This window comes from Vanellus vanellus, assembly GCF_965231255.1.
Source record: "Vanellus vanellus genome assembly, chromosome: 14".
NCBI classification, from domain to species: Eukaryota; Metazoa; Chordata; class Aves; order Charadriiformes; family Charadriidae; genus Vanellus; species Vanellus vanellus.
The window spans coordinates 1,772,578-1,800,032 of NC_138919.1; the positions used below are offsets into that span (position 1 = coordinate 1,772,578).

At 53.3% G+C, this 27,455-nt stretch overlaps 5 protein-coding genes across 5 annotated transcripts in view; 1 reads left to right on the forward strand and 4 right to left on the reverse strand.

Moving 5' to 3' along the window:
- The window catches only part of LOC309677807 (uncharacterized protein), a gene marked incomplete at its 3' end in the record, with an annotated part of 34,376 nt that extends 33,209 nt beyond the window's left edge, over window positions 1-1,167 (reverse strand). The window contains exon 1 of the mRNA XM_082490704.1: window positions 1,076-1,167. The remainder of the gene's footprint in view (window positions 1-1,075) is intronic.
- A 6,835-nt stretch (window positions 1,168-8,002) lies between these two features.
- On the reverse strand, window positions 8,003-11,110 carry LOC309677808 (ubinuclein-1-like; the record flags this gene model as incomplete). The annotated part of the gene is made up of 3 exons (XM_082490705.1): window positions 8,003-8,480; window positions 9,642-9,748; window positions 10,922-11,110. 3 exons carry the CDS (start codon window positions 11,108-11,110, stop codon window positions 8,003-8,005), a joined length of 774 nt encoding a protein of 257 aa, XP_082346831.1.
- A 118-nt stretch (window positions 11,111-11,228) lies between these two features.
- On the reverse strand, window positions 11,229-13,908 carry LOC309677809 (ubinuclein-1-like; the record flags this gene model as incomplete). Its single annotated transcript, XM_082490706.1, has 5 exons — window positions 11,229-11,348; window positions 11,962-12,096; window positions 12,386-12,481; window positions 12,698-12,784; window positions 13,669-13,908. The coding sequence occupies 5 exons, from the start codon at window positions 13,906-13,908 to the stop codon at window positions 11,229-11,231; spliced, it is 678 nt and encodes a 225-aa protein (XP_082346832.1).
- Window positions 13,909-16,242: 2,334 nt separating this feature from the next.
- Window positions 16,243-18,936, reverse strand: LOC309677557 (nucleoside diphosphate kinase 3-like). The gene is made up of 5 exons (XM_082490378.1): window positions 18,867-18,936; window positions 18,552-18,682; window positions 17,798-17,899; window positions 17,397-17,509; window positions 16,243-16,457 (listed from the first exon to the last, which is right to left on the reverse strand). The coding sequence occupies exons 1-5, from the start codon at window positions 18,910-18,912 to the stop codon at window positions 16,340-16,342; spliced, it is 510 nt and encodes a 169-aa protein (XP_082346504.1). The 5' UTR covers window positions 18,913-18,936; the 3' UTR covers window positions 16,243-16,339.
- Window positions 18,937-22,455: 3,519 nt separating this feature from the next.
- Window positions 22,456-27,030, forward strand: LOC309677810 (putative crossover junction endonuclease EME2; the record flags this gene model as incomplete). Its single annotated transcript, XM_082490707.1, is given in 8 exon segments — window positions 22,456-22,482; window positions 23,227-23,351; window positions 23,459-23,534; window positions 24,038-24,153; window positions 25,206-25,328; window positions 25,330-25,393; window positions 26,704-26,736; window positions 26,740-27,030. Coding segments are annotated over 8 exon segments (801 nt in total). The 3' UTR covers window positions 26,977-27,030.
- Window positions 27,031-27,455: the final 425 nt, after the last annotated feature.

Sequence of the window (27,455 nt, forward strand, 5' to 3'; positions counted from 1 at the left end):
TCCTAGTTGCCTCTCTACATCCCCTGACAGCAGCCCTGTACTCTTCCCAAGTGGTCAGCCCCTCCTTCCATGACCGATAAACTCTCTTCTTCCACTTGAGCTTGCCAAGCAGTTCCCTCTTTAGCCACACAGGTCTCCTGGCTCCCTTCCTTGACTTCCTACGTGTCGGGATGCTCTGATCTTGAGCTTGGTAGAAGCAGTCCCTGAATGCTGACCAGCTATCCTGGGCACCTTTACCTTCAAACAGCTTTCTCCACGGGATTTCCCCTAGTAATTGTTTGAAAAGGCCAAAGTTTGCCCTGCTGAAGTCCAGGGTTCCTTGATCACTAAGAAGGAATCCTGCATGCATGGAACCAGCTCAGGCGTGCTTTGGTGTTGGTGTTACCCAAGCAGGAAAAAGGAAATCCAGAAGGACAGATACAGGAAGAAGGAAAAAACTGGAAGGAAACCATAGCAAAAGAGACACAGGCAACAGATACTGACCCGCCAGGCACACCAAAGCAAGGACAGACCAAGAGCACAAGCAGACCCACAACAGGAAGAATAACCACTCGGGTTTACAGCCCAAAAAATGAGAAGCTATAAAAACAGGCTGAGCGCTCACACAAGAATTACTTTGGGCAGGAGTACAAGCGAGTGCACAGCCAGGCCACCCATGGCCTTCTACCCTCTTCCTCCCTGCCTGCCCGACACTCATACAGCGCCGAGTTCATGCCCTTCCTGCCCGCCTTTCCTCCCCCAGACTTGTCCCAGGAGTCGTTAGCCTTCTCTTCAGCCTCTCCAATACCTCTTCCCACTGTCAGTGCCTCTACACAGCTCCACAAAACACCAACATTTCAGCCAGCTCTGCCCCTCTTCGCTCCGACACTCTTGCTGTGGAGCGCTGCTCCTCCCCTCAGCCTCAGCCGCCTTTTTACCTCCCCCTTTGGAAGCAACGTGGGGTTTACCACATGGGGTTTATGCAGCACGCGCTCAAGCCACCCCCACTGCAACGGGTACTACTGCAGCATAACAAATACCATCTGTAACCCTGGAGCATGGTGTCGAGCAGCAAGCGTTACCTCCCCGTCCTTACCCACGTATCGGAAACTTGGACTTCTTTTTCTTCTTGTTAGAATCATCTTCCTTCTTCTTCTTCAGTTTTCCACCTCCATCCTCCAACTTCCGTTTCTGCAAATGGTAAAAACAAAGTCAGAATCAAAGCGTCTCCTGATCGCAGAATTGAACCTGCAGCCCCAGAGACACTTTGGGCCCTCTCCCAAAAACTGCAGAACAGCTCCTTCCCCACTGCACACAGTAACCCAAACCCCACACAGCTGTCACCACAGTTCTGGCACACACCATCTCCAACAATTCACAGCACACCCAGCTTTTACACGAGAGACGGTCCCATCAATGAAGGTGAAGGGATGACAAGTGCTCCTGTCCTTCCCCTTTCAGCCGCATCGCTTTGGCATTAGGAAAACACGGCAGAATACACACCACCGCAGAGGGCTAAGTACACGCTTTACGACTTAAATGCCAAGCTTACAAACAACACTGGTCGCAGAAACAAGACATCTCAGCACTTGGCGACAGCCCTCACAACACAGAAGCCCCACAGCGAGCCTGAAAGCACACGTCTCTGACGTGCCAGGAGAGGGATCCCTGACCAGCACCCAGTGCTCTCCCGCTTCTCCAGATCAGCATATCCCAAAGCGCCTCACAACATTCTGCAGAAGATGGGGCAGTCCTACAGCACTCCACCTGCACGACGAGCTACCGCTGAAAAGATGAGGGATCACCCTCCTACCAAGTAATAGGTTCCACGCCCTAAACGGTACCCCAACTCTGAGATATTAAAGAGAGGTAAAGAACCCAAATGCCCAGGGATACAGCTCCAGTGCGGGACACGCCAAATAGCACCCATGCCTCAAGAAAGGCATCTTCCAGCGTATGACAGGGGAAACAGTTCTGACAAATCCTCAGGCCCCATCTACATGGCTTTTCACGCCTTCTCACAATGTACAACACGTAATATTTTCCAGATGCGCCCACTTATTTCACACACACAACACTGCACGCCACTTCACAGATGCTCTCCTGACCATCACAGCACATTACAACGATCAAGGTGGAATTCCTCCTTCAGCCTCATTAGTCCATATCTTAACTTCATTCTTCTCAAATTGACTTAGGAAATTACCTCTTGCATCAAGTCCACAATTTGCCAAGAGAGGCAGAGGAGACACCATGAGAGCTCTGATACCGACTGTTACATTCAGGCGATACCAAGGCCGAGGACTTGGACACTACCTGACATCCGGGCACTCAAAAATGTGACTTACCTGAGCCAGTTTTTTGATGTGTTTCTCCAAAGGGGCTGGAATGCCTTCGGGGAGGGATGGCAGTTGCTTCAAATCCTGCTCCAAGCCCATCCCAAGAGCATCTCTCCCATTCTCCGTATCGGGAAAGGGACCCCCTTCTGGGGAATCACCCAGGAGACGCCACAGATGCAGGTCAGTTAACGAGCCCATGGCCTCAAGTGGGTCGTTATCACTGGCCGAGTGCAAAAGATCAGCCACAGCCTCCGCCTCCCTCGCGGCTGCAGGTTCTGTCACTGACAGACTCTCCACTTTCTGCTCTTCATCTGTTTTCTTCTGCGCGTCCTTCTCCTCCTGAAAATTCTGCAGCATCTCCTTCACACTAAGAGTTCCACAGTATTTCTCCTTCCTCTCCTCCTCCTTAGTTGCATATAACACAATAGATCTGTAAACAGAGAAGGAAAGGGAACTGAAGCGAATGCAAGATGAAGGGCAAGAGAGGGGGATACCTTCACCCCAGTTCACTTCAGCCACATGCACCAGTTCCCTGGAAACTCTCAGCCCCCCTTAACCAGTTAAACCAGGTAAAATAGCCTACGGCCTCTTAAGGTCTCAGTGTCCCCCTGCTCGTTCAGCTGGGAGAACAGACGGCTGTCCTTCCTCACTGCAGAGAGATGACGGAGCTTAAACCGCCTCTACCGACCTACGCTCTCATTTAGCTACCTGCATTATTCCAGCAAGGGAGACTGGGAAACACACAAACAGCGAGTGCAGAGGAACTGAAGCAAGACAGAGTTCGCGTGGCAGCACCTGGCTGCTTTTTGCCTATTACAACCAGGAGAGCAAATGCCTTTTCCTTGATCACTAAGAAGGAATCCTGCATGCATGGAACCAGCTCAGGCGTGCTTTGGTGTTGGTGTTACCCAAGCAGGAAAAAGGAAATCCAGAAGGACAGATACAGGAAGAAGGAAAAAACTGGAAGGAAACCATAGCAAAAGAGACACACGCAACAGATACTGACCTGGAAACAGACCCGCCAGGCACACCAAAGCAAGGACAGACCAAGAGCACAAGCAGACCCACAACAAGAAGAATAACCACTCAGGTTTACAGCCCAAAAAAAGAGAAGCTATAAAAACAGGCTGAGCGCTCACACAAGAATTACTTTGGGCAGGAGTACAAGCGAGTGCACAGCCAGGCCACCCATGGCCTTCTACCCTCTTCCTCCCTGCCTGCCCGACACTCATACAGCGCCGAGTTCATGCCCTTCCTGCCCGCCTTTCCTCCCCCAGACTTGTCCCAGGAGTCGTTAGCCTTCTCTTCAGCCTCTCCAATACCTCTTCCCAACGTCAGTGCCTCTACACAGCTCCACAAAACACCAACATTTCAGCCAGCTCTGCCCCTTTTTGCTCCGACACTCTTGCTGTGGAGCTCTGCTCCTCCCCTCAGCCTCAGCCACCTTTTTACCTCCCCCTTTGGAAGCAACGTGGGGCTTACCTCTTGGGGTTTATGCAGCACGCGCTCAAGCCACCCCCACTGCAACGGGTACTACTGCAGCATCACAAATGCCACCTGTAACCCTGAAGCACGGTGTCGAGCAGCAAGCGTAACCTCCCCGTCCTTACCCACGTATTGGAAACTTGGACTTGTTTTCCTTGTTGTTAGAATCATCTTCCTCCTTCTTCTTCTTCTTCTTATTCTTCTTCTTTTTCTGTTCTTCACCTCCATCCATTAACTTCCATGTCTGGAGAGGGTAAAATCCAAGTCAGAATCAAAGCATCTCCTGTTTGTGGAATTTCACCTGCAGCCCCAGAGACACTTTGGGCCTTCTCCCAAAAACTGCAGAACAGCTCCTTCCCCACTGCACACAGTAACCCAAACCCCACACAGCCGTCACCACAGTTCTGGCACACACCATCTCCAACAATTCACAGCACACCCAGCTTTTACACGAGAGACGGTCCCATCAATGAAGGTGAAGGGATGACAAGTGCTCCTGCTCCTTCCCCTTTCAGCCGCATCGCTTCGGCATTAGGAAAACACGGCAGAACACACACCACCGCAGAGGGCTAAGTACACGCTTTACGACTTAAATGCCAAGCTTACAAACAACACTGGTCACAGAAACAAGACATCTCAGCACTTGGCGACAGCCTTCACAACACAGAAGCCCCACAGCGAGCCTGAAAGCGCGCGTCTCTGACGTGCCAGGAGACGGATCCCAGACCAGCACCCAGTGCTCTCCCGCTTCTCCAGAGCAGCACATCCCAAAGCGCCTCACAACATTCTGCAGAAGATGGGGCAGTACCACAGCACTCCACCTGCACGACGAGCTACTGCTGAAAAGATGAGGGATCACCCTCCTACAAAGTAATAGGTTCCACGCCCTAAATGGTACCCCAACTCTGAGATGTTAAAGAGAGGTAAAGAACCCAAATGCCCAGGGATGCAGCTCCAGTGCGGGACACGCCAAATAGCACCCATGCCTCAAGGAAGGCATCTGCCAGTGTATGACATGGGAAACAGTTCTGACAAATCCTCACGCCCCATCTACACGGCTTCTCATGCCTTCTCATGTTGTACAACACGTAATGCTTTCCAGATGCACCCACTTATTTCACACACACAACACTGCACACCACTTCACAGATGTTCTCCTGACCATCACAGCACATTACAACGATCAAGGTGGAATTCCTCCTTCAGCCTCATTAGTCCATATCTTAACATCATTCTTCTCAAATTGACTTTGGAAATTGCCTCTTGCATCACGTCCACACAGGTGCGATACCGACTGTTACATTCAGGCGATACCAAGGCCAAGGACTTGGACACTACCTGACATCCAGGCACTCAAAAAAGCGACTTACCTGAGCCAATTCTTGGATGCCGTTCTCCAATGGGGCTGGAATGCCTTCGGGGAGGGATGGCAGTTGCTTCAAATCCTGCTCCAAGCCCATCCCAGGAGCATCTCTCCCATTCTCCGTATCGGGAAAGGGACCCCCTTCTGGGGATTCACCCAGGAGACGCCACAGATGCAGGTCAGTTAACGAGCCCATGGCCTCAAGTGGGTCGTTATCACTGGCCGAGTGCAAAGGATCAGCCACCGCCTCCGCCTTCCTCGCGGCTGCAGGTTCTGTCACTGACAGACAATCGACTTTCTGCTCTTCATCTGTTTTCTTCTGCGCATCCTTCTCCTCCTGAAAATTCTGCAGCATCTCCTTCACACTAAGAGCTCCACAGTATTTCTTCATTTTTATCTTTTTCTTCCGACTTGCATTTAACGCTGTAAAGCTGTGAACAAAGTATAAATAAGGAAAGGGAACTGAAGCGAGTGCAAGATGAAGGGCAAAGAGGGGGATACCTTCACGCCAGTTCTCTTCAGCCACATGCACCAGTCCCCTGGAAACTCTCAGCCCCCCTTAACCAGTTAAACCAGGTAAAATAGCCTACGGCCTCTTAAGGTCTCAGTGTCCCGCTGCTCATTCAGCTGGGAGAACAGACGGCTGTCCTTCCTCAGTGCAGAGAGTTGACGGAGCTTAAACTGCCTCCACCGACCTATGCTCCCATTTAGCTGCCTGCATTGTTCCAGCAAGGGAGACTGGGAAACACACAAACAGCGAGTGCAGAGGAACTGAAGCAAGACAGAGTTCGCGTGGCAGCACCCGGCTGCTTTTTGCCTATTACAACCAGGAGAGCAAATGCCTTTTCCTTGATCACTAAGAAGGAATCCTGCATGCATGGAACCAGCTCAGGCGTGCTTTGGTGTTGGTGTTACCCAAGCAGGAAAAAGGAAATCCAGAAGGACAGATACAGGAAGAAGGAAAAAAGTGGAAGGAAACCATAGCAAAAGAGACACAGGCAACAGATACTGACCTGGAAACAGACCCGCCAGGCACACCAAAGCAAGGACAGACCAAGAGCACAAGCAGACCCACAACAGGAAGAATAACCACTCAGGTTTACAGCCCAAAAGGAGAGAAGCTATAAAAACAGGCTGAGCGCTCACACAAGAATTACTTTGGGCCGAAGTACAAGCGAGTGCACAGCCAGGCCACCCATGGCCTTCTACCCTCTTCCTCCCTGCCTGCCCGACACTCATACAGCGCTGAGTTCATGCCCTTCTTGCCCGCCTTTCCTCCCCCAGACTTGTCCCAGTAGTCATTAGCCTTCTCTTCAGCCTCTCCAATACCTCTTCCCAACGTCAGTGCCTCTACACAGCTCCACAAAACACCAACATTTCAGCCAGCTCTGCCCCTTTTTGCTCTGACACTCTTGCTGTGGAGCTCTGCTCCTCCCCTCAGCCTCAGCCGCCTTTTTACCTCCCCTTTGGAAGCAACGTGGGGTTTACCTCTTGGGGTTTATGCAGCACGCGCTCAAGCCACCCCCACTACAACGGGTACTACTGCAGCGTCACAAATGCCACCTGTAACCCTGAACCACGGTGTCAAGCAGCAAGCGTTACCTCCCCGTCCTTACCCACGTATTGGAAACTTGGACTTGTTTTCCTTGTTGTTAGAATCATCTTCCTCCTTCTTCTTCTTCTTCTTCTTCTTTTTCAGTTTTTCACCTCCATCCATTAACTTCCATGTCTGGAGAGGGTAAAATCCAAGTCAGAATCAAAGCATCTCCTGACCGCGGAATTGGACTTGCATCCCCAGAGCTACTTTGGGCCCTCTCCCAACACCTGCAGAACAGCTCCTTCCCCACTGCACACAGTAACCCAAACCCCACACAGCCGTCACCACAGTTCTGGCACACACCATCTCCAACAATTCACAGTGCACCCAGCTTTTACACGAGAGACGGTCCCATCAATGAAGGTGAAGGGATGACAAGTGCTCCTGTCCTTCCCCTTTCAGCCGCATCGCTTCGGCATTAGGAAAACACGGCAGAACACACACCACCGCAGAGGGCTAAGTACACGCTTTACGACTTAAATGCCAAGCTTACAAACAACACTGGTCGCAGAAACAAGACATCTCAGCACTTGGCGACAGCCCTCACAACACAGAAGCCCCACAGCGAGCCTGCGACGTGCCAGGAGAGGGATCCCAGACCAGCACCTAGTGCTCTCCCGCTTCTCCAGAGCAGCACATCCCAAAGCGCCTCACAACATTCTGCAGAAGATGGGGCAGTCCCACAGCACTCCACCTGCACGACGAGCTACCGCTGAAAAGATGAGGGATCACCCTCCTACAAAGTAATAGGTTCCACGCCCTAAACGGTACCCCAACTCTGAGATGTTAAAGAGAGGTAAAGAACCCAAATGCCCAGGGATACAGCACCAGTGCGGGACATGCCAAATAGCACCCATGCCTCAAGGAAGGCAGCTGCCAGCGTATGAGATGGGAAACAGTTCTAACAAATCCTCAGGCCCCATCTACACGGCTTCTCACGCCTTCTCATGTTGTACAACACGTAATGCTTTCCAGATGCACCCACTTATTTCACACACACAACACTGCACGCCACTTCACAGATGCTCTCCTGACCATCACAGCACATTACAACGATCAAGGTGGAATTCCTCCTTCAGCCTCATTAGTCCATATCTTAACTTCATTCTTCTCAAATTGACTTAGGAAATTACCTCTTGCATCACGTCCACAATTTGCCAAGAGAGGCAGAAGAGACACCACGAGACCTGTGATACCGACTGTTACATTCAGGCGATACCAAGGCCGAGGACTTGGACACTACCTGACATCCGGGCACTCAAAAAAGCGACTTACCTGAGCCAGTTCTTGGATGCTGTTCTCCAAAGGGGCTGGAATGCCTTCGGGGAGGGATAGTGGTTGCTTCAAATCCTCCTCCAAGCTCATCCTCCCAAAAGCATCGCTCAGTTCATCCACATCAGGAAAGGGACCCGCTTCTGGGGATTCACCCAGCAGACGCCCCTGTTCCAGGTCAGTTAAAGAGCCCATGGCTGTCACTGGCTCAAGTGGGTCGTTATCACTGGCATGGCCAAAGAGCGAGAGCAAAGGCTCAGCGACTGCCTCCGCCTCCCTCGGGGCTGCAGGTTCTGTCACTGACAGACTCTCCACTTTCTGCTCTTCATCTTTTTTCTTCTGAGCATCCTTCTCCTTCTGAAACTTCTTCAGCATCTCCTTCACACTAAGAGCTCCAGAGTATTTCTTCTTCTTCTTCTCCTTACTTGCATTTAACGCCGTAAAGCTGTGAACAAAGTATAAATAAGGAAAGGGAACTGAAGCGAATGCAAGATGAAGGGCAAGAGAGGGGGATACCTTCACGCCAGTTCACTTCAGCCACATGCACCAGTCCCCTGGAAACTCTCAGCCCCCCTTAACCAGTTAAACCAGGTAAAATAGCCTACGGCCTCTTAAGGTCTCAGTGTCCCGCTGCTCGTTCAGCTGGGAGAACAGACGGCTGTCCTTCCTCACTGCAGAGAGATGACGGAGCTTAAACTGCCTCCACCGACCTACACTCTCATTTAGCTACCTGCATTATTCCAGCAAGGGAGACTGGGAAACACACAAACAGCGAGTGCAGAGGAACTGAAGCAAGACAGAGTTCGCGTGGCAGCACCCGGCTGCTTTTTGCATATTACAACCGGGAGAGCAAATGCCTTTTCCTTGATCACTAAGAAGGAATCCTGCATGCATGGTACCAGCTCAGGCATGGCTTTGGTGTTGCTAGAAAGCAGATCCATGCAGGAGAAAGGAAATCCAGAAGGACAGATACAGGAAGAAGGAAAAAACTGGAAGGAAACCATAGCAAAAGAGACACAGGCAACAGATACTGACCTGGAAACAGACCCGCCAGGCACACCAAAGCAAGGACAGACCAAGAGCACAAGCAGACCCACAACAAGAAGAATAACCACTCAGGTTTACAGCCCAAAAGGAGAGAAGCTATAAAAACAGGCTGAGCGCTCACACAAGAATTACTTTGGGCAGGAGTACAAGAAATTTCACAGCCAGGCCACCCATGGCCTTCTACCCTCTTCCTCCCTGCCTGCCCGACACTCGTACAGCGCCGAGTTCATGCCCTTCCTGCCCGCCTTTCCTCCCCCAGACTTGTCCCAGGAGTCGTTAGCCTTCTCTTCAGCCTCTCCAATACCTCTTCCCAACGTCAGTGCCTCTACACAGCTCCACAAAACACCAACATTTCAGCCAGCTCTGCCCCTCTCTGCTCCTCCCCTCAGCCACCTTTTTACCTCCCCCTTTGGAAGCAACGTGGGGTTTACCACATGGGGTTTATGCAGCACGCGCTCAAGCCACCCCCACTGCAACGGGTACTACTGCAGCATAACAAATACCATCTGTAACCCTGGAGCATGGTGTCGAGCAGCAAACGTTCCCTCCCCGTCCTTACCCAGGTGTCCAAAACTTGGACTTCTTGGATTTCTTTTCCTTGTTGTTAGAATCATCTTCCTTCTTCTTCTTTTTCAGTTTTTCACCTCTATCCTCCAACTTCCGCTTCTGCAAATGGTAATACCGAAGTCAGAATCAAAGCGTCTTCTTATCACAAAAATGAACCTGTAGCCCCAGAGACACTTTGGGCCCTCTCCCAACAACTGCAGAAAAGCTTCCTCCCCACTGCACACAGTAACCCAAACCCCACACAGCCGTCACCACAGTTCTGGCACACACCATCTCCAACAATTCACAGCACACCCAGCTTTTACACGAGAGACGGTCCCATCAATGAAGGTGAAGGGATGACAAGTGCTCCTGTCCTTCCCCTTTCAGCCGCATCGCTTTGGCATTAGGAAAACACGGCAGAACACACACCACCGCAGAGGGCTAAGTACACGCTTTACGACTTAAATGCCAAGCTTACAAACAACACTGGTCGCAGAAACAAGACATCTCAGCACTTGGCGACAGGCTGATGGCGACAGCCCTCACACCACAGAAGCCCCACAGCGAGCCTGAAAGCGCGCGTCTCTGACGTGCCAGGAGAGGGATCCCTGACCAGCACCCAGTGCTCTCCCGCTTCTCCAGAGCAGCGCATCCCAAAGCGCCTCACAACATTCTGCAGAAGATGGGGCAGTACCACAGCACTCCACCTGCACGACGAGCTACTGCTGAAAAGACAGGGGATCACCCTCCTACAAAGTAATAGGTTCCACGCCCTAAACGGTACCCCAACTCTGAGATGTTAAAGAGAGGTAAAGAACCCAAATGCCCAGGGATGCAGCTCCAGTGCAGGACATGCCAAATAGCACCCATGCCTCAAAGAAGGCAGCTGCCAGCGTATGACATGGGAAACAGTTCTGACAAATCCTCAGGCCCCATCTACACAGCTTTTCACGCCTTCTCACGATGTACAACACATAATGCTTTCCAGATGCACCCACTTATTTCACACACACACAACACTGCACGCCACTTCACACATGCTCTCCTGACAATCACAGCACATTACAACGATCAAGGTGGAATTCCTCCTTCAGCCTCATTAGTCCACATCTTAACTTCATTCTTCTCAAATTGACTTAGGAAATTACCTCTTGCATCACGTCCACAATTTGCCAAGAGAGGCAGAGGAGACACCATGAGACCTGTGATACCGACTGTTACATTCAGGCGATATCAAGGCCGAGGACTTGGACACTACCTGACATCCAGGCACTCAAAAAAGCGACTTACCTGGGCCAGTTCTTGGATGCCGTTCTCCAAAGGGGCTGGAATGCCTTCGGGGAGGGATGGCAGTTGCTTCAAATCCTGCTCCAAGCCCATCCCAAGAGCATCTCTCCCATTCTCCGTATCGGGAAAGGGACCCCCTTCTGGGGAATCACCCAAGAGCCGCCACAGATGCAGGTCAGTTAATGAGCCCATGGCCTCAAGTGGGTCGTTATCACTGGCATGGCCAAAGAGTGAGAGCAAAGGGTCAGCCACCGCCTCCGCCTCCCTCGGGGCTGCAAGGTGTCGAGCAGCAAGCGTTACCTCCCCGTCCTTACCTAGCTATCGGAAACTTGGACGTCTTTTCCTTGTCGTAAGAATCATCTGCCTTCTCCTTCTTCTTCTTCTTCTTCTTCTTTTTCACTTTTTCACCTCCATCCAGTGACTTCCATGTCTGCGGGGGGTAAAATCCAAGTCAGAATCAAAGCATCTCCTTTGTCATCCAAGTCAGAATCAAAACATTGCGGAATTGGAACTGCAAACCCAGAGACACTTTGGGCCCTCTCCCAAAAACTGCAGAACAGCTCCTTCCCCACTGCACACGGTAACCCAAACCCCACACCGCCGTCACCACAGTTCTGGCACACACCGTCTCCAACAATTCACAGCGCACCCAGCTTTTACATGAGAGACGGTCCCATCAATGAAGGTGAACAGACACTAAGTGCTCCTGCTCTTTCGTCTTTCAGCCACCTCGCTTCGGTATTAGGAAAATGGACCTTCTCCTACCGACATCCCCGACGAAGAGGAGCACCCGTATCTTCATCCCCATAACGCCAAACAATTTTTCAGCATGACAAGGTGCTGCTGTTGCTTTTACTCCAGGAACCAGGCAGCCCCTGGGAGTTTCATCTGTGCCAGGCATGCTTCATTTTCCTATTTCAAGCGCTCATCCCTATTCTGTCCACACAAACTCACAAATCTCTACTTCGAATACTGACACACTTCATGCAGCAAACCCTCCCAGCTCCAGCAGGGGAAATTATCGAGAAAGCCGGCTTCCTCACCTTGGGAGAGTTCTTCTTCTTCTCTTTAACATAGTCATCTTCAGATTCAGACGCTTGCCGGAATTGCAGTGTTCCTGAGTTGATGTAAAACCCTCCATACTTCGTAGTAAGAGAAGCCGGAACAAGCTCATCGTACTGGAAGTAACAGAGAACAATCTCTTGGCACGGTGAGCTTTCTTACCTTATTCTGTAGCTGAGCGGCTTGGCGAATGGGGTGGCACTCGTGCTCCCTCAAGAGCAGGGCATCTGAGGGGCTGCCGACTCGCCTGCTGACATTCGCCCGCCATGCGGTTGCCCCAGGAGCTCTCGTTCCCCAGCCCCGGCACGCTCCTGGCTCACACCCACTTCGGGTTCTCCCCAGGTGCCAGCTCAGCCCTCCAGGCAGCTGCCTTCAACCACTCTCACCCCCTGCCCCAGAACTCACCGCTTCAGAATTATCAATGAAGGAGTCAGATTCGTCGTATCCATACCCCATATCAATCAAGTCCTGAATACGGTCCTTCCTATGTCTGTTGCCACCCTGAGCAATAAAAGATTGACAGTGAGTTCACCTTTCTTTTCCAGTTACCACAGGGATGGCCCTGGTGCAGGACACAACGTTGGCTGCAGTACAGAAAAGAGAACGGGATCTTTTTTGCTCCTAGCAGCAGCAGAACCAAACCAGTCTTAAGTGGTTGACAGCTGTGCAGCATTGCCCATTCCAAGGGATAACACAATAAAAAGAAGAAAAACATACATGTTTTTCTCCAAACGTTCTAGCAAAAGCCTCCGCTTCTTTCCTTTCCTTTTCACCATCATTAAAGGCATCAGCAGGGTCTTTATTCTGTAGAAATAAGAGAGACAAAAACTTCAGTATCGATCCTGTCACACTGCCACCAAAAACTCATGCATTAAACCCATCAGGACTACAACATCCAGGCAGAAGCTCAGACACTTTAAGCTTTAGTACAGTATTCTGAGAGTGCCTCCAGGCTTTGGGTGCTTTCTCGGCTAGTTCTGTACCTGTCTGCTTCTCCCAACTCTCAAAACAACACCAAAAGAAAGCAGCATGAACCATGAACTGACTGCTAAGCACAACGGTAAAAATGAGGGGAATTCAATCAACTTTCTTTTCATAGAAAAACAACCATAATACAAAGTTTAGATGTCACAGAAGTTTGCGTGCCGTTGTATCCTCAGAAATGCCTTTCAACAGGCAAACACAAGCGTCAGGCAACACCTGGAAGCACCGTGTCCACCACGCAAGCAGTGATGTCAAGCACTCAGGTGGAAATAGTCACGTGCAGGAGAGCAGCGTCCCCAAAAAGATACAGCCACATACCGCAGAAGCATCCCTCCTTTTGAGGCTCTTTGGAAAAGAGAAGCTCACAGCTGCTAGCAAGCCAGGTACCAGAAATCACTTTAGATCGAGCAGTTCAGAACCAAACGAGCATTACCTCCCACACTCTGCCACCAACACATCGCCTTTCTGACGTGAAATTCCAGCCAAGGCAAAGGGGTGTGACAGTGTGGCCTGACAACGACAACCCCTGCCTGGATGCCAGTTCTCCCGCCTGCAGAACACCTCGCCACCCTCCTTCCACCTCTCGACACCTCACAGCTAAAACACAGCCACCTTGCAACACAGCCTTAAAACAGCAATACCAAAAAAGCCTTTGAAATCTTCAGAGACAACGCAAGTTCCTTTCAGGCCACCAGAACACTTACCTTGTCATCTGAAGAACCACCTGTTACGCTCCCTTGACAACTCTCCAGAAGATCTGGGTAGAAAAATTCTGGACAATGTTTGTTATCTGGCTTGAAGAAAGTGACTGCGATTTGTACAGTTTTTGCAGCTGGTTTGGAGTCCTGGGGCTGCTCTCCATCATCTCCCCAAGAACTTCTGAAGAAACTGCTGCTCGGTGGACCGTGGAGGGTGGTGAACGAAACCCTGTGGGGCTCAGTCATGGCTATGGCCAAGCCTTAGCAGTCTGCCCCAGCGGCAGGTATGGATTTCACCAGCTGGTTAACCGAGGACATTGATAGTAGAACAAGTGGCTTGATTCTGAAGTTTTCGTGGGAAATAACAAAGGTCCATGCTACTAGCGCTCGCTGCAATCACTAAAGAGAAAGAAAGAAGTCAATCCTCGAACCAGAATTCCCTCCAACGTTGGCAGCCCCCCACGCTTTCATTTCTGCCCGCCCCCAGGTCTCTGTCTTCACCCCGCACCACTGTCAAGAAAAGCAAACCACTCCATCAGACTTGCTGGGACACAGCCCAGCAGCCCTGAGCAGAAACGCTGGGCTCTCCCTGTCTATAGAAGAGCCACCCAGTCCCCCACACCCGGGGGGGGGCCGAGGGGGAGCGGGTCACAGGGCTGAGGGGGGGGACCGGGGCCCTGGTGCTGAGGAGAGACCGAGCCGGACGCGCTGAGGGGGAGTGGGCTGCGGAGCTGAGGGGGGACCGAGGTCCCGGTGCCGCGGCAGGAGCGCGGGCCGGGCGGGGGCCGGGCCGGGCCGGGCCGGACCGCCCCGCACTCACCGCCGCTGCCGACAACGACGACGACTGACTGACTGACTGACTGAGGGGCCGCTGCCCTCGCGCCGAAGCTGGGCGATGTCACAAAGGCGCGCGCCCTGCGCCACAGGACGCCGACCCGGACCCACGTGACGAGGGCGGACCTATCGCCGCTGCCCTTCTCCGCCGCCCTCACACTTGCGGCGGGCCTCGCGCAGCGCCGGGGGACAAGAGGGCGGCGGCGCGGCGGGCTTGGCCGCGTCTCCCTCAGCACACCATAAAGCCACCCAGGTGTCAGCCACCCCCCTGCCCTCCTGGTCCCTGGGGAAAACAACCAGTGGCAGAGATGGTGGTATGGCAGAGTTTATTGTTTAAAAAAGCAACTGGATGATTTATGAGGACAAACAATCCGTCACGTATTTAGAGCTGTAAACAGCCGCCTGGAGAAGGTTCTGAAGGCAGGAGGAGCTCTGGCTGCAGCAGTGGGGCAGCTGAAGAAAGCCCCGTCACCACAGGGAGAGCCTCCGTCCCCTCGGCACTCATCCCTGTGTCACTGCTCAGCCCCACCACCCTCAGGGCCAGCCCAGAAAGAACTGCCCTTCAGCCCCAGCAGCTACGAAGCTGGGGATCCAGAGAGAGACCAGCTTTTAGGGCAAAACGCCTCGTCCTACACTAGGAAAGCCCTGGGGGGCCTTGTTCCCTGGGTTTCACTATGCCCCGTTCCACAGCAGGGTGCAACCTCGCTCTCCCTGCCCTTACGCTCTAGCAAGGCTGCGCAGGGAGCTCAGGCACAACACAGTTTGGAGGAGTTTGATGTTCCAGGCGGAGAGCTTACAGCAGGTTCACGGTGGTGTCCAACTGTTCCAGAAACCCTCCCAGCAGGGAAGCTCCAACCTCAGACAAGGAAGATCTCAGGACCTCCCAGAGCTCAATCAATGCCAGGACTCCACAGCCTGCACTGTGCACGACAGAGGACTAAGTAGCCCTCCTGGCCCTTCCCGAGACCCAAATCTACACAAATCCGTCCCCACCTCGCTCTCCCCCTTCGATTCTTGTGGTCTGCACAGGGCTGCTGTGTCAGTTGACACGGAGCGAGACCAACCATGCTGGGTCAGGCCAGGGGCCATGCAGCCAGCACCAGAGACCCACAGAGAACCAGAGCAGACCCGCAGACGCCGCTTCCCTGCTGCCAGCACCCAGAGCCAGAGAAACCTGTGCGTTTAACAGCATTTGGTGAACTGTCCTTCTGTGGACTCGCTAATCACTTTTGAAGTCGGGTGAACTTGTACCAGCCCTGGCACACAGTACTCCCAGCAAAGCAGAGCGAGCACTTTGTTCTGTCCTTCATTCTTTATCTTGGAATAAGCTCTTACCCCACGGGGAAACTTTCCCCCTTATCCCATAGCAGCATAATTCTTTAAAAGCCTTTGGTGAAAAACCTTACAGAAATGCAGGTAAATTATATCAACCGCATCATCTTGTAGTGACCAGAGCGCTCGTCCCAGTGGCGAGGAGCACATGTTCTCCTGTGCCAGGCAGGTCTGAGAACACGCAGGAACGGGCACAGAGCCCAGTTTTCACTTCAATAAATCACCTTGAGCTACTTGGGATTTAAGACGCCGCAGCAAACAGAGCAACAATACCAACTACTTACTATAGCAGAGAGATAAAAAGAAAGAAACAGCTACTGTTGCAGGGAGCTGAACCACAGAGTTACGTAGAGACCAGCTCCCAGGACCCCTCCACCCCCCCCCAGAACAAAAACCCCCACAGCACACGACGCCGCAGCAGGATCCAGAGTCAGCCAAAGCGGCTGCAATGAAACGGACGGAAACGTCCCGTGCCCAGTCAGGAAGACGTACTTCCCTCGGGCTGCTCTTCTCACGCGTAGATCCAGTGTTCAGCCGTGTCCTCCCAGCAAGTCAGCTCCTCCGGGCGGAACCAGAGGGAGATCTCCTGCCGGGCACTCTCAACCGAGTCGCTGCCATGGATCACATTCCTGCAGGGAAGAACGGGATCAGCTGGCACTAAGCAGAGAAAGGTGGGAGAAGAAAGCTGCACTTTGGAAACTTTCACCTTGACCAGTTCAATTAAACCGACTGAGCCAGTGAGTTCCTACAATATTCTTTCCCACCCCACAGCCCCGCTCCTTCCAGCTCAGGGGCTGTTCATGGTTACACTGAACATGGCTTAGGTCATGGACATGCAGGAGCTGCCAGTTCCCAGCACTCCTACGATGAGGAATATTTGTTTGCTACCAGAAGAGCTACAAGTGGCTGTTTACCTGGGGCTTGCCTTGGTTTTATGTTAATAATTCAAGTTTTGCCTCCAGAGTCCCCCCTTCCTTCTGTCAAAGTAGGTCCATTGAAGCAGGTTGGTATCAGACACCACGGAACAGAAACCTAATCCAGGAGGGTTTGATAAAAGCTGCGTCTACCACAAGCCAAGCTGCAGCTACCTGAGGTCACAGCTGGTGGATCTTCACCGGTGAAGAGCCCCAGCGCGTGTATAGCTCCCACTTGGCTTTTGTTACAGACTCAGATGCATGGTGGAGCTACAGCAGCTCTCCAGGTGCCCTGCTCCCCCAGGAAAGGGCTGAGAGGGCTCTCTTCCTCTTCACAGCCTGACAGTCCTGATTCCCCAGAGCAAAAGACAAGCAAACCCCACCTGCTTTCAACAGAGAAGGCCTCAGGAGGTAGGAAAGACACGAAGCCAGGCTCTTCCCTTCTGGCAAAGCCAGCTCTAGGAGGCAGAGGTCAGCACCTCCTGCCGGGGCTGCTCTGCAAGCTGTCAGAGGGAGGCAGTTCTGATCTGAGCACAGAAGGGAGAAGCTCTGCTCTGCAGACGTAGACTCCTGTGGGTCCGGCAGGCCTTGCCCAGGAATGCCTGGACAGGATGCAGAGAAATACTCGAGGGAACAAAAAGCCAAAGCTCTCACTTGCTGACTTCAACGCAGAAGTCTCCTCGGATGGTGCCAGGCCTGGATTCGGCTGGGTCAGTCTCCCCAATCATTGTGCGCACTGTCTTGACCACATCCAGGCCCTGCCAGACCTACATGACAGCAAAACAAGAATCAGCTTCCACAACTCCCCCATGAGGTCCTATTGTCCTCTAAATTCCCCACCTGATCCACCCGGGTGAGAGACAGGAAAGGGTCTCTCTGTAAATAGTCTTCAAAAGTTGATTTTGGAAAATAAGCAGAATTGTCTGTGATTGATTTACCACACAAAACATCCCTGCAGTTCAGTACAGGCCCTCTAAAGCACCACAAGCCAATGCCTCTTATACTTTGCACTTACTTTCTGTTCCTGGGTTCAGGAGAACCTGACCAGCACTCACCATGGCCACCACAGGCCCAGAGCTCATGTATTTCACCAGCCGGCTGTAGAAGGGACGGTCACGAAGGGCGATGTAGTGCTCTTTCAGCAGGTCCTCCGAGGCCTGAGCACAAAGAGCACAAAGCTTAGTCTGCTGCGAGCAGGGGGTTGCGATTTGAGCAAGGTCTACACCTGAGAGATGGAGTTAAAGCTGGAGAGTGCCTGTTACAATTAAGCTCCCACGCAGATACTCGCTTCCAGGAGTGAAACAGCTTTACTTTGCTGAGGCCTGAGCATCATGGAGGGAGGACCAACCTCTCCAACTCCAGGGCTGATGGGCGCAGGCTGGCAGCTCTGGAAAACGGGCTATTAACTTCTCTGGGCTTTGTTGCCCAAGCAGAAGGGCAGCGCTTCAGCCCCAGAGGGCTCCAGGAGCACGTCTTTATAGAGGCCTCCACGGAGGGGAGAAGTTTCTAGGTGTGAGGAGCAACACCAGCGAGTTTACAACAGCCATGTAGGAGAGCCCTGGAGCATGGACGCAGCGAAGCGCTGCCACGTTCCCCGCAGCAGGAATCGCCCCTCCAGAAGCAGTTTAGGCACCTGGGTGCCCACACCTCTGCGAGCTGGAAGGATTTGCAGCCCGAATGACGACAGCAGGCTGTACAAGCCGGGAGGCGGGCAGGAATCCCCCCCGGCGTGCACCAGCAGAGCCGGGGCCTCGCTCCAGCCTGTGCCCCTCGGTACCAGGGGACCCCCCTCCCCTCCGCCCCGCTCACCTGCAGGAGCTTCAGCCCCACCAGCTGCAGGCCCTTCCTCTCGAACCGCCGGATGATCTCCCCGACCAGGTGCCGCTGGACCCCGTCCGGTTTGATGGCCACGAAGGTGCGCTCGCTGGCCCCGCTGAAGGCTGCAAGGAGAAGGCAGAGGAGTGAGGTGGGGAGGTGTGTGTGGAGGGAGGCCAACCCGGGCCCCTCAGCCGTGGGGGCACAGGGGGAGGTCGGGGGACAGAGAGGGAACGGGGGCCCGGCCTGGGGGCAGCGGGGGCCCGGCCCGGGGGGCAGAGGGGGAGCGGGGTCCGGCCCGGCCCGTACCGCTCTGGAAGAGGCCGGCGAAGAGGCCCAGCACCAGGCAGATCATGGCGGCGCCGTTCTCAAAGGGGCCGCGCTCCCGCCCCCCTCGGAACGATCGTGCCGGGACGCGGGGAGCCGGCGGGGCCGTTTAGAGGGAGGCGCTGCCTCCGTTCCCATGGCAACAAGCGGGGCCTGACGCCTCCCGCCCGCCGGGCCTCGGTGACGCCTGGGCCCCGGGCCCCGTCTTCCAGCCTGAGCCCCGCGGCCGCGCTGTGGCGGCGGCGACCGGCTCCCCTCCCGCGGCGTGCCCGGGCGGCCGGCCGAGGCGGCGGAGAGCCCCTGGGGAGGCCGAACCCGCTGAGGCGGCCCCCGGAGGGAGGGGGGGGGAACACCCACCCGGGGCCTGCCCGGTCCCCTCTGAGCCCGGGCCGCTCCCGGGCCGTCGGCCTGGCGCCCACACAGCCCTCTGGGCGTTTATTAGGCTTTTTTGGCTTCGTTGTCTCTGTCGTTGCTGTCGTGACTGCTGTGGTGGGCCGCTGCTGTGATGTCCACCTCGTTCCTGAGCATCATGGAGAGAGGTCTGTGTGAGCCGACACAGGAACAACTGCAAAACCACGGATGAAATGCAAAAAGTAAGTTTATTCTTGGTACATCGCGAGCCAGGAGATGCCCAAATCAGCAGGCGGGAACTCGGGCACTGCAGAGCTCCGTCATTGCCAGGGAGAGTCCTTGTTAGCGAGAGTCTCCCACTCTGGAGCCATTCCAAACCCGCCTGGACGTGTCCTGTGCCACTGCTGGAGGTGCCCCTGCTCTGGCGGGGGGTGGCACTGGGGGAGTTCCAGAGGGCCCTTCCAACCCTGACCAGTCTGGGATTCTGAGAGAGAGCGTCCGAACCCGCTGTTCTCGACGGTACGTCAGGGGTCCAAGCAGGCGTAGTTGTCCACTGCGCTTTGATCTTCTCCACCAGCAGGGCAGGAATCTCAGGCGTGTTCGATAAAGTGGCTCCGAGTCCACCACAGCCTGTGTTATCAAAGCACGGATGTTCTGCTTGTCAAGCACATAAGACTAAACAACGATTAGTGTGATATATGTGTTTTCCAGCACCCCAGCTGCAAGTCACTTGAGTGGTTTTGCAATCCTCCTCGCCGATCTTCCGTTACTTTCCCATGAGGACCAACCCCTCCAGCTCTGGGGCTGGCAGGCCCAGGCTGGCACCTCTGGAAAACGGTCTTTTTAACTTCTCTGGGCCTTGTTGCTGAAGCAGAAGGGCAGCGCTTCATCCCCAGAGGGCTCCGGGAGCCTGTCTTTATAGAGCCCATGTTTCTGATTTAGTTGTGGGGCAGCGAGCTCCTGGCTGTTAATTCACTCACATCCTTGAGGGTCGACATGAAGAGATAAGAAGACCTGTAGTCCCGATCTCCACTGCCTGCATGGGTCGGCAGTGTTACCTGCTGTCTGGAACTCGCTTCTTGGTTCAGCTCCAAGATAAGCCTCTGGAAATACCAGCGCTTGAAATACATTGTGCAGGTGCCTCACAGAGGGCTGGGTCTGCTTCCAGAGCTGCTCTGCCTGGTCAGGGAGGACCTTCAGGGCATCAGGACCCATAGGCAGAGCTTCACTGGCAGAAAATGAGGTGGCTTATTCTGTGGCACTGGCCGCCAGTGTGTCCTGGGGATCCTGGCTCTTTACCAGCACATGCAAGTGCTTCTGCTGATCCCCTGACACATCTGACCGCCCAGAGCGTGTTTCTGATCACCTGTCCTGGGGGGAGCGGGGCTGCCGGCCCGTTCCTCACCCTGCAGCTTGCCTGGGCAGCCCCGCGTTGCTGGGTGGGTTTCCCTGGCAGGGGCAGAGTGGCTGGTGTGACAAGTGTGACAAGTGTGATGCTGCATCCTAGTCCCCAGTGGCTTGAATCCGAGCTGCAGCTCATCACCGCGCACATGCAATTAGAGCCGTAAGCATTATATCTGGAATCGTTCTGTTCATTAGCATCTGTCATACACCACTTTTTGCTAATTACATTATCCTTATGGTAAGAGTTCACTCCACTGCTAATTGCTAGCAGCAAGATTTGTTTAACTAAACATGTTTTTTTAAGAATACGTGGTTTGTATCCTTAAATGTTCCGTTTAGAGACTTGTTGGTCTGCTCGCTCTCCTCCATGCAGATCTTGGGCAGGTTCTGTTGGTTCTCTGGATGGCAGGGATCCAGCTGCTTTATCCAACACGGTTTTGAGTAACTTATTACCACGTTTGCACCAATAAAATAATTAGGGGTTGTATTTTGGGGGCTCATAGCATGGCTTTACCCAAGGAAGATTGTCCCTATTTGCGCTAACACAGCCCTGTTGTTGTGCTTATTATTCTGCCAGTAGAAAAGTCTTTGTGGGATAAATACTGTTGTGTTGTGGAATTTGGTGTGAAGTCGTGGGTAGAGCTGGTGCGCGGGAGGTGGTGGAGGTCCCTGAAATGTATTTTTACAGCCTTTCTCTGGGTGAGCGATCCTGTTTGAGCTGGGTCAGCCTGGTGAAGCGGGCGGGTGGAACACACAGCCCGCCAAGAGAAAATGCCGTGTGATTTTTCACTTTAAAAACTCCACTGCGGTGATTATATCAGCACCCACCGAGTCTGCAGAGTTTCTCCCTGTCCCTGGGTTTCACGTTCCCCTCTGTCCTGGTGCTAAGCAGTTTAGTTCTTGCTCATCTCTTTCTTCTGCCCTCGTTCCTGCCGAGGTCTGAACCCTGCTCCTGCCTTCCCAGCTCTCCTCTCCACCCCTGGTCTCACTGCGCCAGCCAGAGGCTTTTCCCCTCTTCTTCCCCGGTGCCGGCAGAGGGAGCGCAGGCAGCGCTGCCTGCTCCACGCCTGCAGCACCCAGCCCTGCACCCTAAGGTCCCTCCTGCCCCGGGGAGCAGCTTGGGGCTGGGCCGGGCAGTCCCATTGGCAAAGCTCCCTCGTAAAACAAGGTGTTGATATTTTTAACGTGGACAAGTAGCGTGTTCTTAACCCTCCCCTTGCATTCTCAGAAATAGTTGTGCTATTTTGTTGAAACATCTCACATAAATTCAGTCTACAGCAGGTATCTGTCAAAGAAAACAGTCCAGACATGTGGTTTGAGGTTACAGACAGCTGTAAGGAAGGTGCCGGATGGATGGTGTCGACTCACGGTAGCTACAGTTGACAGTGAGTGCAGAGCCACTGATAAAGAGCGCGTTCTCGGTGGCCTCCCTGGTGACATCCACCTGGGATGCCACTCCGCTCCCGCTGCTGGAGTAGCAGCGTGCACAGGAGTGATGGGAACAGGGCTGAAGTGAGCGTGGAAGGAGGTGTGCACGGGTGGTGGAAGCCAGCTTCCTAGCGACTAATTGTTCAGCCTGTTGGCTAATTTCAGTCTTTTACAGAGAGAGAGAGAGAGAGAGATTTCAAAAATAACTAAGTTTCTACAAATTTAATAAAATTAGATCTTGAGGGAATAGGCGAGCCGACACTGAAGTTTGCCTTTAATAACCTAGAATGTGCGAGCTGATTTTGAGAGTCATTGTGGCAAATTGCCTGTGCACTGTCCAGGTGCTTGGCTGGACTGAAGAAAGACCATTTTATAGGTGCCTGCAGAGATGGGCAACGATGAAGTTAATAACTCAGTTAGCGATCCACCCAGCAAGCGCACGCGCTGCGGGAAGGCAGACTTCCCACGCTTGCAGAATTCTCATTTTGCACTTGCATTTTTGTTGTCATTTATTAATGCTGATGAAATACCTCTTTTTCTCACCTCAGGATTGTTCTGGCCTTCTCCACAGGTCTCCTCAAAGATCCTGGCTCAGACACTTGAGTGAATGTTTTAAGCCCAGTGATTGCTTCTCGTGCTCACCCCCACTACAGGAATTTCAGGCAGAGGCAGAACTCTTATTTCTGCTGTTGCTCAATAAAACATTGCAGATACTGTGGTCGTATAATAGACTACAGATAACGTAGGTGCAGATAACGTTGTGATCTAACAGTGTGCAGCGCAGGCAAAGTTATTTTGTGTCCTTTCGTCTTAGTTAGCAACTTCCACAGTTGTCAGTGCCTTCCTCACCAGGGTGTTTTTGCACCTTCAGTGATCTTCTGTTTTGGGGAGGAAGTTTATCTTTCAGTTCAGTCGTGGTGGTTCACCAGCGTAGTATTGATGTAGCCTTGCGAGTGTTAGAGCCAGAAGAAGCAGCGGGACACTGGCAGATGTGGCATGTGGTGCGTGCCCAAAGGCAATGCTCTCGGCTGCAGCCTGAGGCTGGCTCCTGCCTGTTCCCACCAGTGAGGTGCACCTTGGAAAGCCCCCCGCTGTCCTGCCGGAGCTCTTTCGGAGAGGAGGGCTGCTACAGACTTGGGTGTGATTTGTCTTCCTTCAGAGTTTTGTCAATTCCCCGTCAGCGAGGCAGCCTGACCTCAACCAAGTGTTGTCTTTAGCTGGTCTGGAGGGCTCCTCCACCAAAACCTACAGCCTGGCCATCCTTGGGCTGGATGCCTGCAGGCGGTACGTTCCGGGCAAGCAGCGGTGCTGGGGAAGCTTATGGCGGGTGGAGATCAACATGTCTGCAGGGGGGACACGTTTGGGGCTGAGCTGCTGATGCTTGGTGCTAGCGTGGTGGCTGTGAATCACAAAGTCCATGTTCGAGGGGACCAGGACTTGGCTTTGGCAGTCTTGAGGGTGTACTTTGTGCGTGCATTTACAGCAGCCTCTGAGGTTCTCGCTCGGCTCTCTGCCTTGCAGAGCCTGTGTCCCACAAGCAGATCAGCAATGCTCTTTGTGATGCCACAGCAGTCACAAACTAGGTCAAATACCATCTAAACCCTTGCTTGATATCCCTTGAACTAAATTCCTGCCCTGCCTGAGTATGCCCCGGAGGGGGTTGTGACTCGATGGCTTACTGGGAGCTAAGAAGGATGAGCAGGCTTTACTGCGGCTCTGTGTAAACAGAGCTAATGCAGGCAGCCCAGCCTCCCTCCCCTTCCAGCCCCAGCCCAGCTTCACCTGCTGAGGGACGTGTCCTACCGTTGTGTTCTCCTTGCTGCTCTCGCTGGGTGCCTTTGGTGGCCGGGGCTGACACCAGCGCTACTGGCTGAGGATCGAGGAGGGTGATGGCCTCGGGCTCACAGCTGGCCCACCCAAGCCTGTCTTTGTCCCGTTGGTCGGTGTGTTACATGTTTCACCTCCTCCAGTCGCTGGTGGTGCTGCAGCTGTGGGGTAACATCGAAGTGCTGTTCCTAGACGCATGGCAGGAATTCGGCCAGCATGTCTCTGCGCTGACAAAGGCCATAGCAAAACACCCATACAAGTGAGTCATGTCACTGGACTTGGTCACATCCCAAGCCCAGAGCTTTGGGAATCCTGAGTGGAAGTTACAGGAACATCCTGGGAACAGGATCCATCCCCAGCAGCGCGGCCAGCAGGGCGAGGGAGGGGATTCTGCCCCTCTGTTCCACTCTGGGGAAACCCCACCTGGAGCACTGCGTCCAGCTCTGGAGTCCTCAGCACAAGAAAGGACATGGAGCTGTTGGAGTGGGGCCAGGGGAGGCCATGGAGATGCTGGGAGGGCTGGAGCCCCTCTGCTGGGAGGACAGGCTGGGAGAGTTGGGGGGGTTCAGCCTGGAGAAGAGAAGGCTCCGGGGAGACCTTAGAGCCCCTGCGAGTGCCTAAAGGGGCTCCAGGAGAGCTGGGGAGGGACTCCTGATCAGGGAGGGGAGTGATAGGACGAGGGGTAATGGTTTTAAACTGGAAGAGGGGAGATTTAGGTTAGATATTAGGAAGAAATTTTTCACTGTGAGGGTGGCGAGCCCCTGGCGCAGGTTGCCCAGAGCAGCTGTGGCTGCCCCATCCCTGAAGGTGTTCAAGGCCAGGTTGGATGGGGCTTGGAGCAACCTGGGCTGGTGGGAGGTGTCCCTGCCGAGGGCAGGATGGATGAACTGGATGATCTTTAAGGTTCCTTCCAACTTGAACCATTCTATGATTCTATTTATCTGTGGCTGCCAGCCTGTCCTTGATGCTGTCAGTGTAAGGGCCCGGACTAGATGCGTCTCAAGATCATTTTCAGTCTGTGCTGATGAAAATCCTCTGTTCTTATGGTGAATGTAGTGGTGATCCAGCACTAGGAAAGGAGCAAAAATGATGGCCTTAGGAAAACCTTTTCACCAAGGTGTTCTGGAGCTTTCCAGGGAAGGAAAGAAAATCATGAGGAAAAAAAAATATTAGTCCTGGGCAGAAAGAGGTTTTAGAAGGAAGCCCACTGCTTAACGCTAGGGGAAGGCTGCAGAATCTGGGGTCTGCAGGCCTGTGCTTAGTGCGCGCACTGGCCCCAGGTCTTGCTCTCAGCAGTCTGTCTTTCTGCAGGAGGCAGCTGGAGTCGCAGGAGTTGCCTTTCTGCGCTGCTGGGACCTGGGCCAGCGGGATGCAAGTGGAGAAGGACAGCACAGGGCTCTGGCAGGTGTGGAAGAGACAACTCCAGCAGTTTAACTGTCAGCCCTGCACCAGCAGCAGCTATAGCAGAAGCACATGCCTCCCCAAGCCTCCTGTTACAGGTAAGCCCTCAAACCCCTTTGTGTCCTGCGAAAAGCCTATAGGATGAAGGCATGGAGGGGTACCACCGTGCTTCCTCGCTTAAAGGTCTTTGTTGATGCAGCAAACAAGCCCTGAGTATGAAATCGGCTCTCCAGAGAGGCAAGGCTTGTCTCCAGATGGGTGTGTGACTTGAACCATAGCTTTTTGTTTCAGCAATAGTTACTGACCCTCCTTTTAGCCCTCCTGGGCCTCTCCCTGCCGTCTCGTCTCACAGGACCCCCTCAAAGCGTGTTTGCATTTTTACTTGGTGATACATTTGGTTGCCCACCCCAGCCAGTGCAGCTGAGGGTCTGTTGGATGCATCCCGTTGCGCTTGTCGGACGTGGTCCGTCTGTCAGCTTTGCTTGTTTTAGTTTGAAATGTGTGATGTCCCAGGTGGCTGCTGCTACAGTCTGGCAGCACTATGTCACCCTCAAGCAGAAAACCTGTGTCACCCCTACGACTGTGAGGGATGGCCAGGGGACACCTGAGCTCTCCTAGCGCTTGCTGTCACCAGTGGCATACCCTGTGCTTTCCTTGCTCTTCTGTTGTCTGACCCTTCAGGGAGCTGATGTAGCTCACTAAATGCTCCCTCTCCCCACTCCCCTTAGCTTTCTGCTGTTTCGTGAGTGTCGTGGTTTAGGCCAAATCGACTACTGGGCACATGGGGGACCCCAGATGGGACCAACAGATGCTCCCCCCTACCCCTCTTCAAAGAGAGAGGCAGAAGAGGGGAAAAGAGACTTAGGAGTTTAGAAGGAACTAAACTACTTTAATGAAATGTTAATAATAAAATTAAAAAGGAAATAAATATATACAAAACCGTCTCAAGCTCCCAAGATGACAGCAGCTGAGCCAATTCATGAAGACACATTTTTAACAGCAAGTGCTTGTTCTTCTGAGCATTAATCACAAACTCTTTCCATTAGATCAGGAACTGTGACAGAACTTTTTAAGAGTGTCACGTAGTCAATGCTCTGCTCTCGTTTGTCTTCCCCTGGAGCTTTGATCTGTGTCCCCAGCGTAGCTACTTCAGAAAAATTGGCTTTACGGCTCTCTCCTTGTATGCTGGAGGGGCAGCACACAACTCTGAGTGTGCGTGAGGTGTGTTTGCCAAGTCATTGATCTTGTTTCTTCTGGGTTTTTATCCCCAGATCCTGGTATGTTTAGATGAAGGCTCAGTCATGGATCCTTACTGTTAACGATGGGATGGAGCCTTGCAGGGGAGACTGGAGTCTTCTCTTAGAGCATCTCTGCTAACTGCTTGCTTCCTTCTTTTGTGTGCTCAAAGGCCTACGAAGAATGCAGCACTGAAGATGAAAAATGACTTTTGCTGAGTGACATCCCAGTGAAATCAGACGTCGGTGGGAAAGACCGCCACGTTGGGCCAGACTTATCCCGCCGCATCTCTCTCTTCGTGGTATCCACTGACCCCGACCTTGTCCTGGACCTGAGCACGCAGAGGCACCGTGGCCGTGTCGCTCAGCCTCCTTGTTTTATCTGCCAGGACTCAGCAGTGGCTGAGCTGCTGCTGGCACGGCAGCGTTGCTGGGAGCCCGGCTAGGGAAAAGCAGCTGATTCTGGTTGCAGAACAGAAACCTGTACATCAATAAATGTCCTGTTACAGATGCTTTCTTCAGCCTCTTGGCTCTCCTTTCCTCTTTTAGCTGCCCCAGCTTTCTATCCCTCTGGCTGGAAAGGTGACTGTCTCCTAAGAGAGCTGGGGAATGGTTCGAACAGGGGCTGGATGTGAAAGTGTTAACGAGCTGTCCCTGACCAGCACGGGATCGACTCCGATGCAGAGACAGCCGCTTGCCGAGGCTGTCCTGCACTGCCTTTCAGGCGAGTTGTTGAAGGAGCCATGTATTTTTTACAGCTTGTCCTGACTTTCAACATCCTGCTCCCCACTGGCTCTTTGGTGAGAATGGACCTGTTACTGTAGGTCCTGCTGGTGGCTCCCTGGGGCAGCTGGGTCCTATTGGAGTTACTTTGGGAAAACGCTTGCCAACTTTCAGAACCAGAACCACTGAACTTCCTCCCACA

Coding starts and splice junctions, on each gene's coding strand:
- LOC309677557 (XM_082490378.1), bottom strand. CDS start 18,912: ATGATCTGCCTGGTGCTGGGCCTCTTCGCCGGCCTCTTCCAGAGCG. Junction 18,683..18,866: donor CGCCGGCCTCTTCCAGAGCG/GTACGGGCCGGG, acceptor TTCTCCTTGCAG/CCTTCAGCGGGGCCAGCGAG. Junction 17,900..18,551: donor TGGGGCTGAAGCTCCTGCAG/GTGAGCGGGGCG, acceptor CTTTGTGCTCAG/GCCTCGGAGGACCTGCTGAA.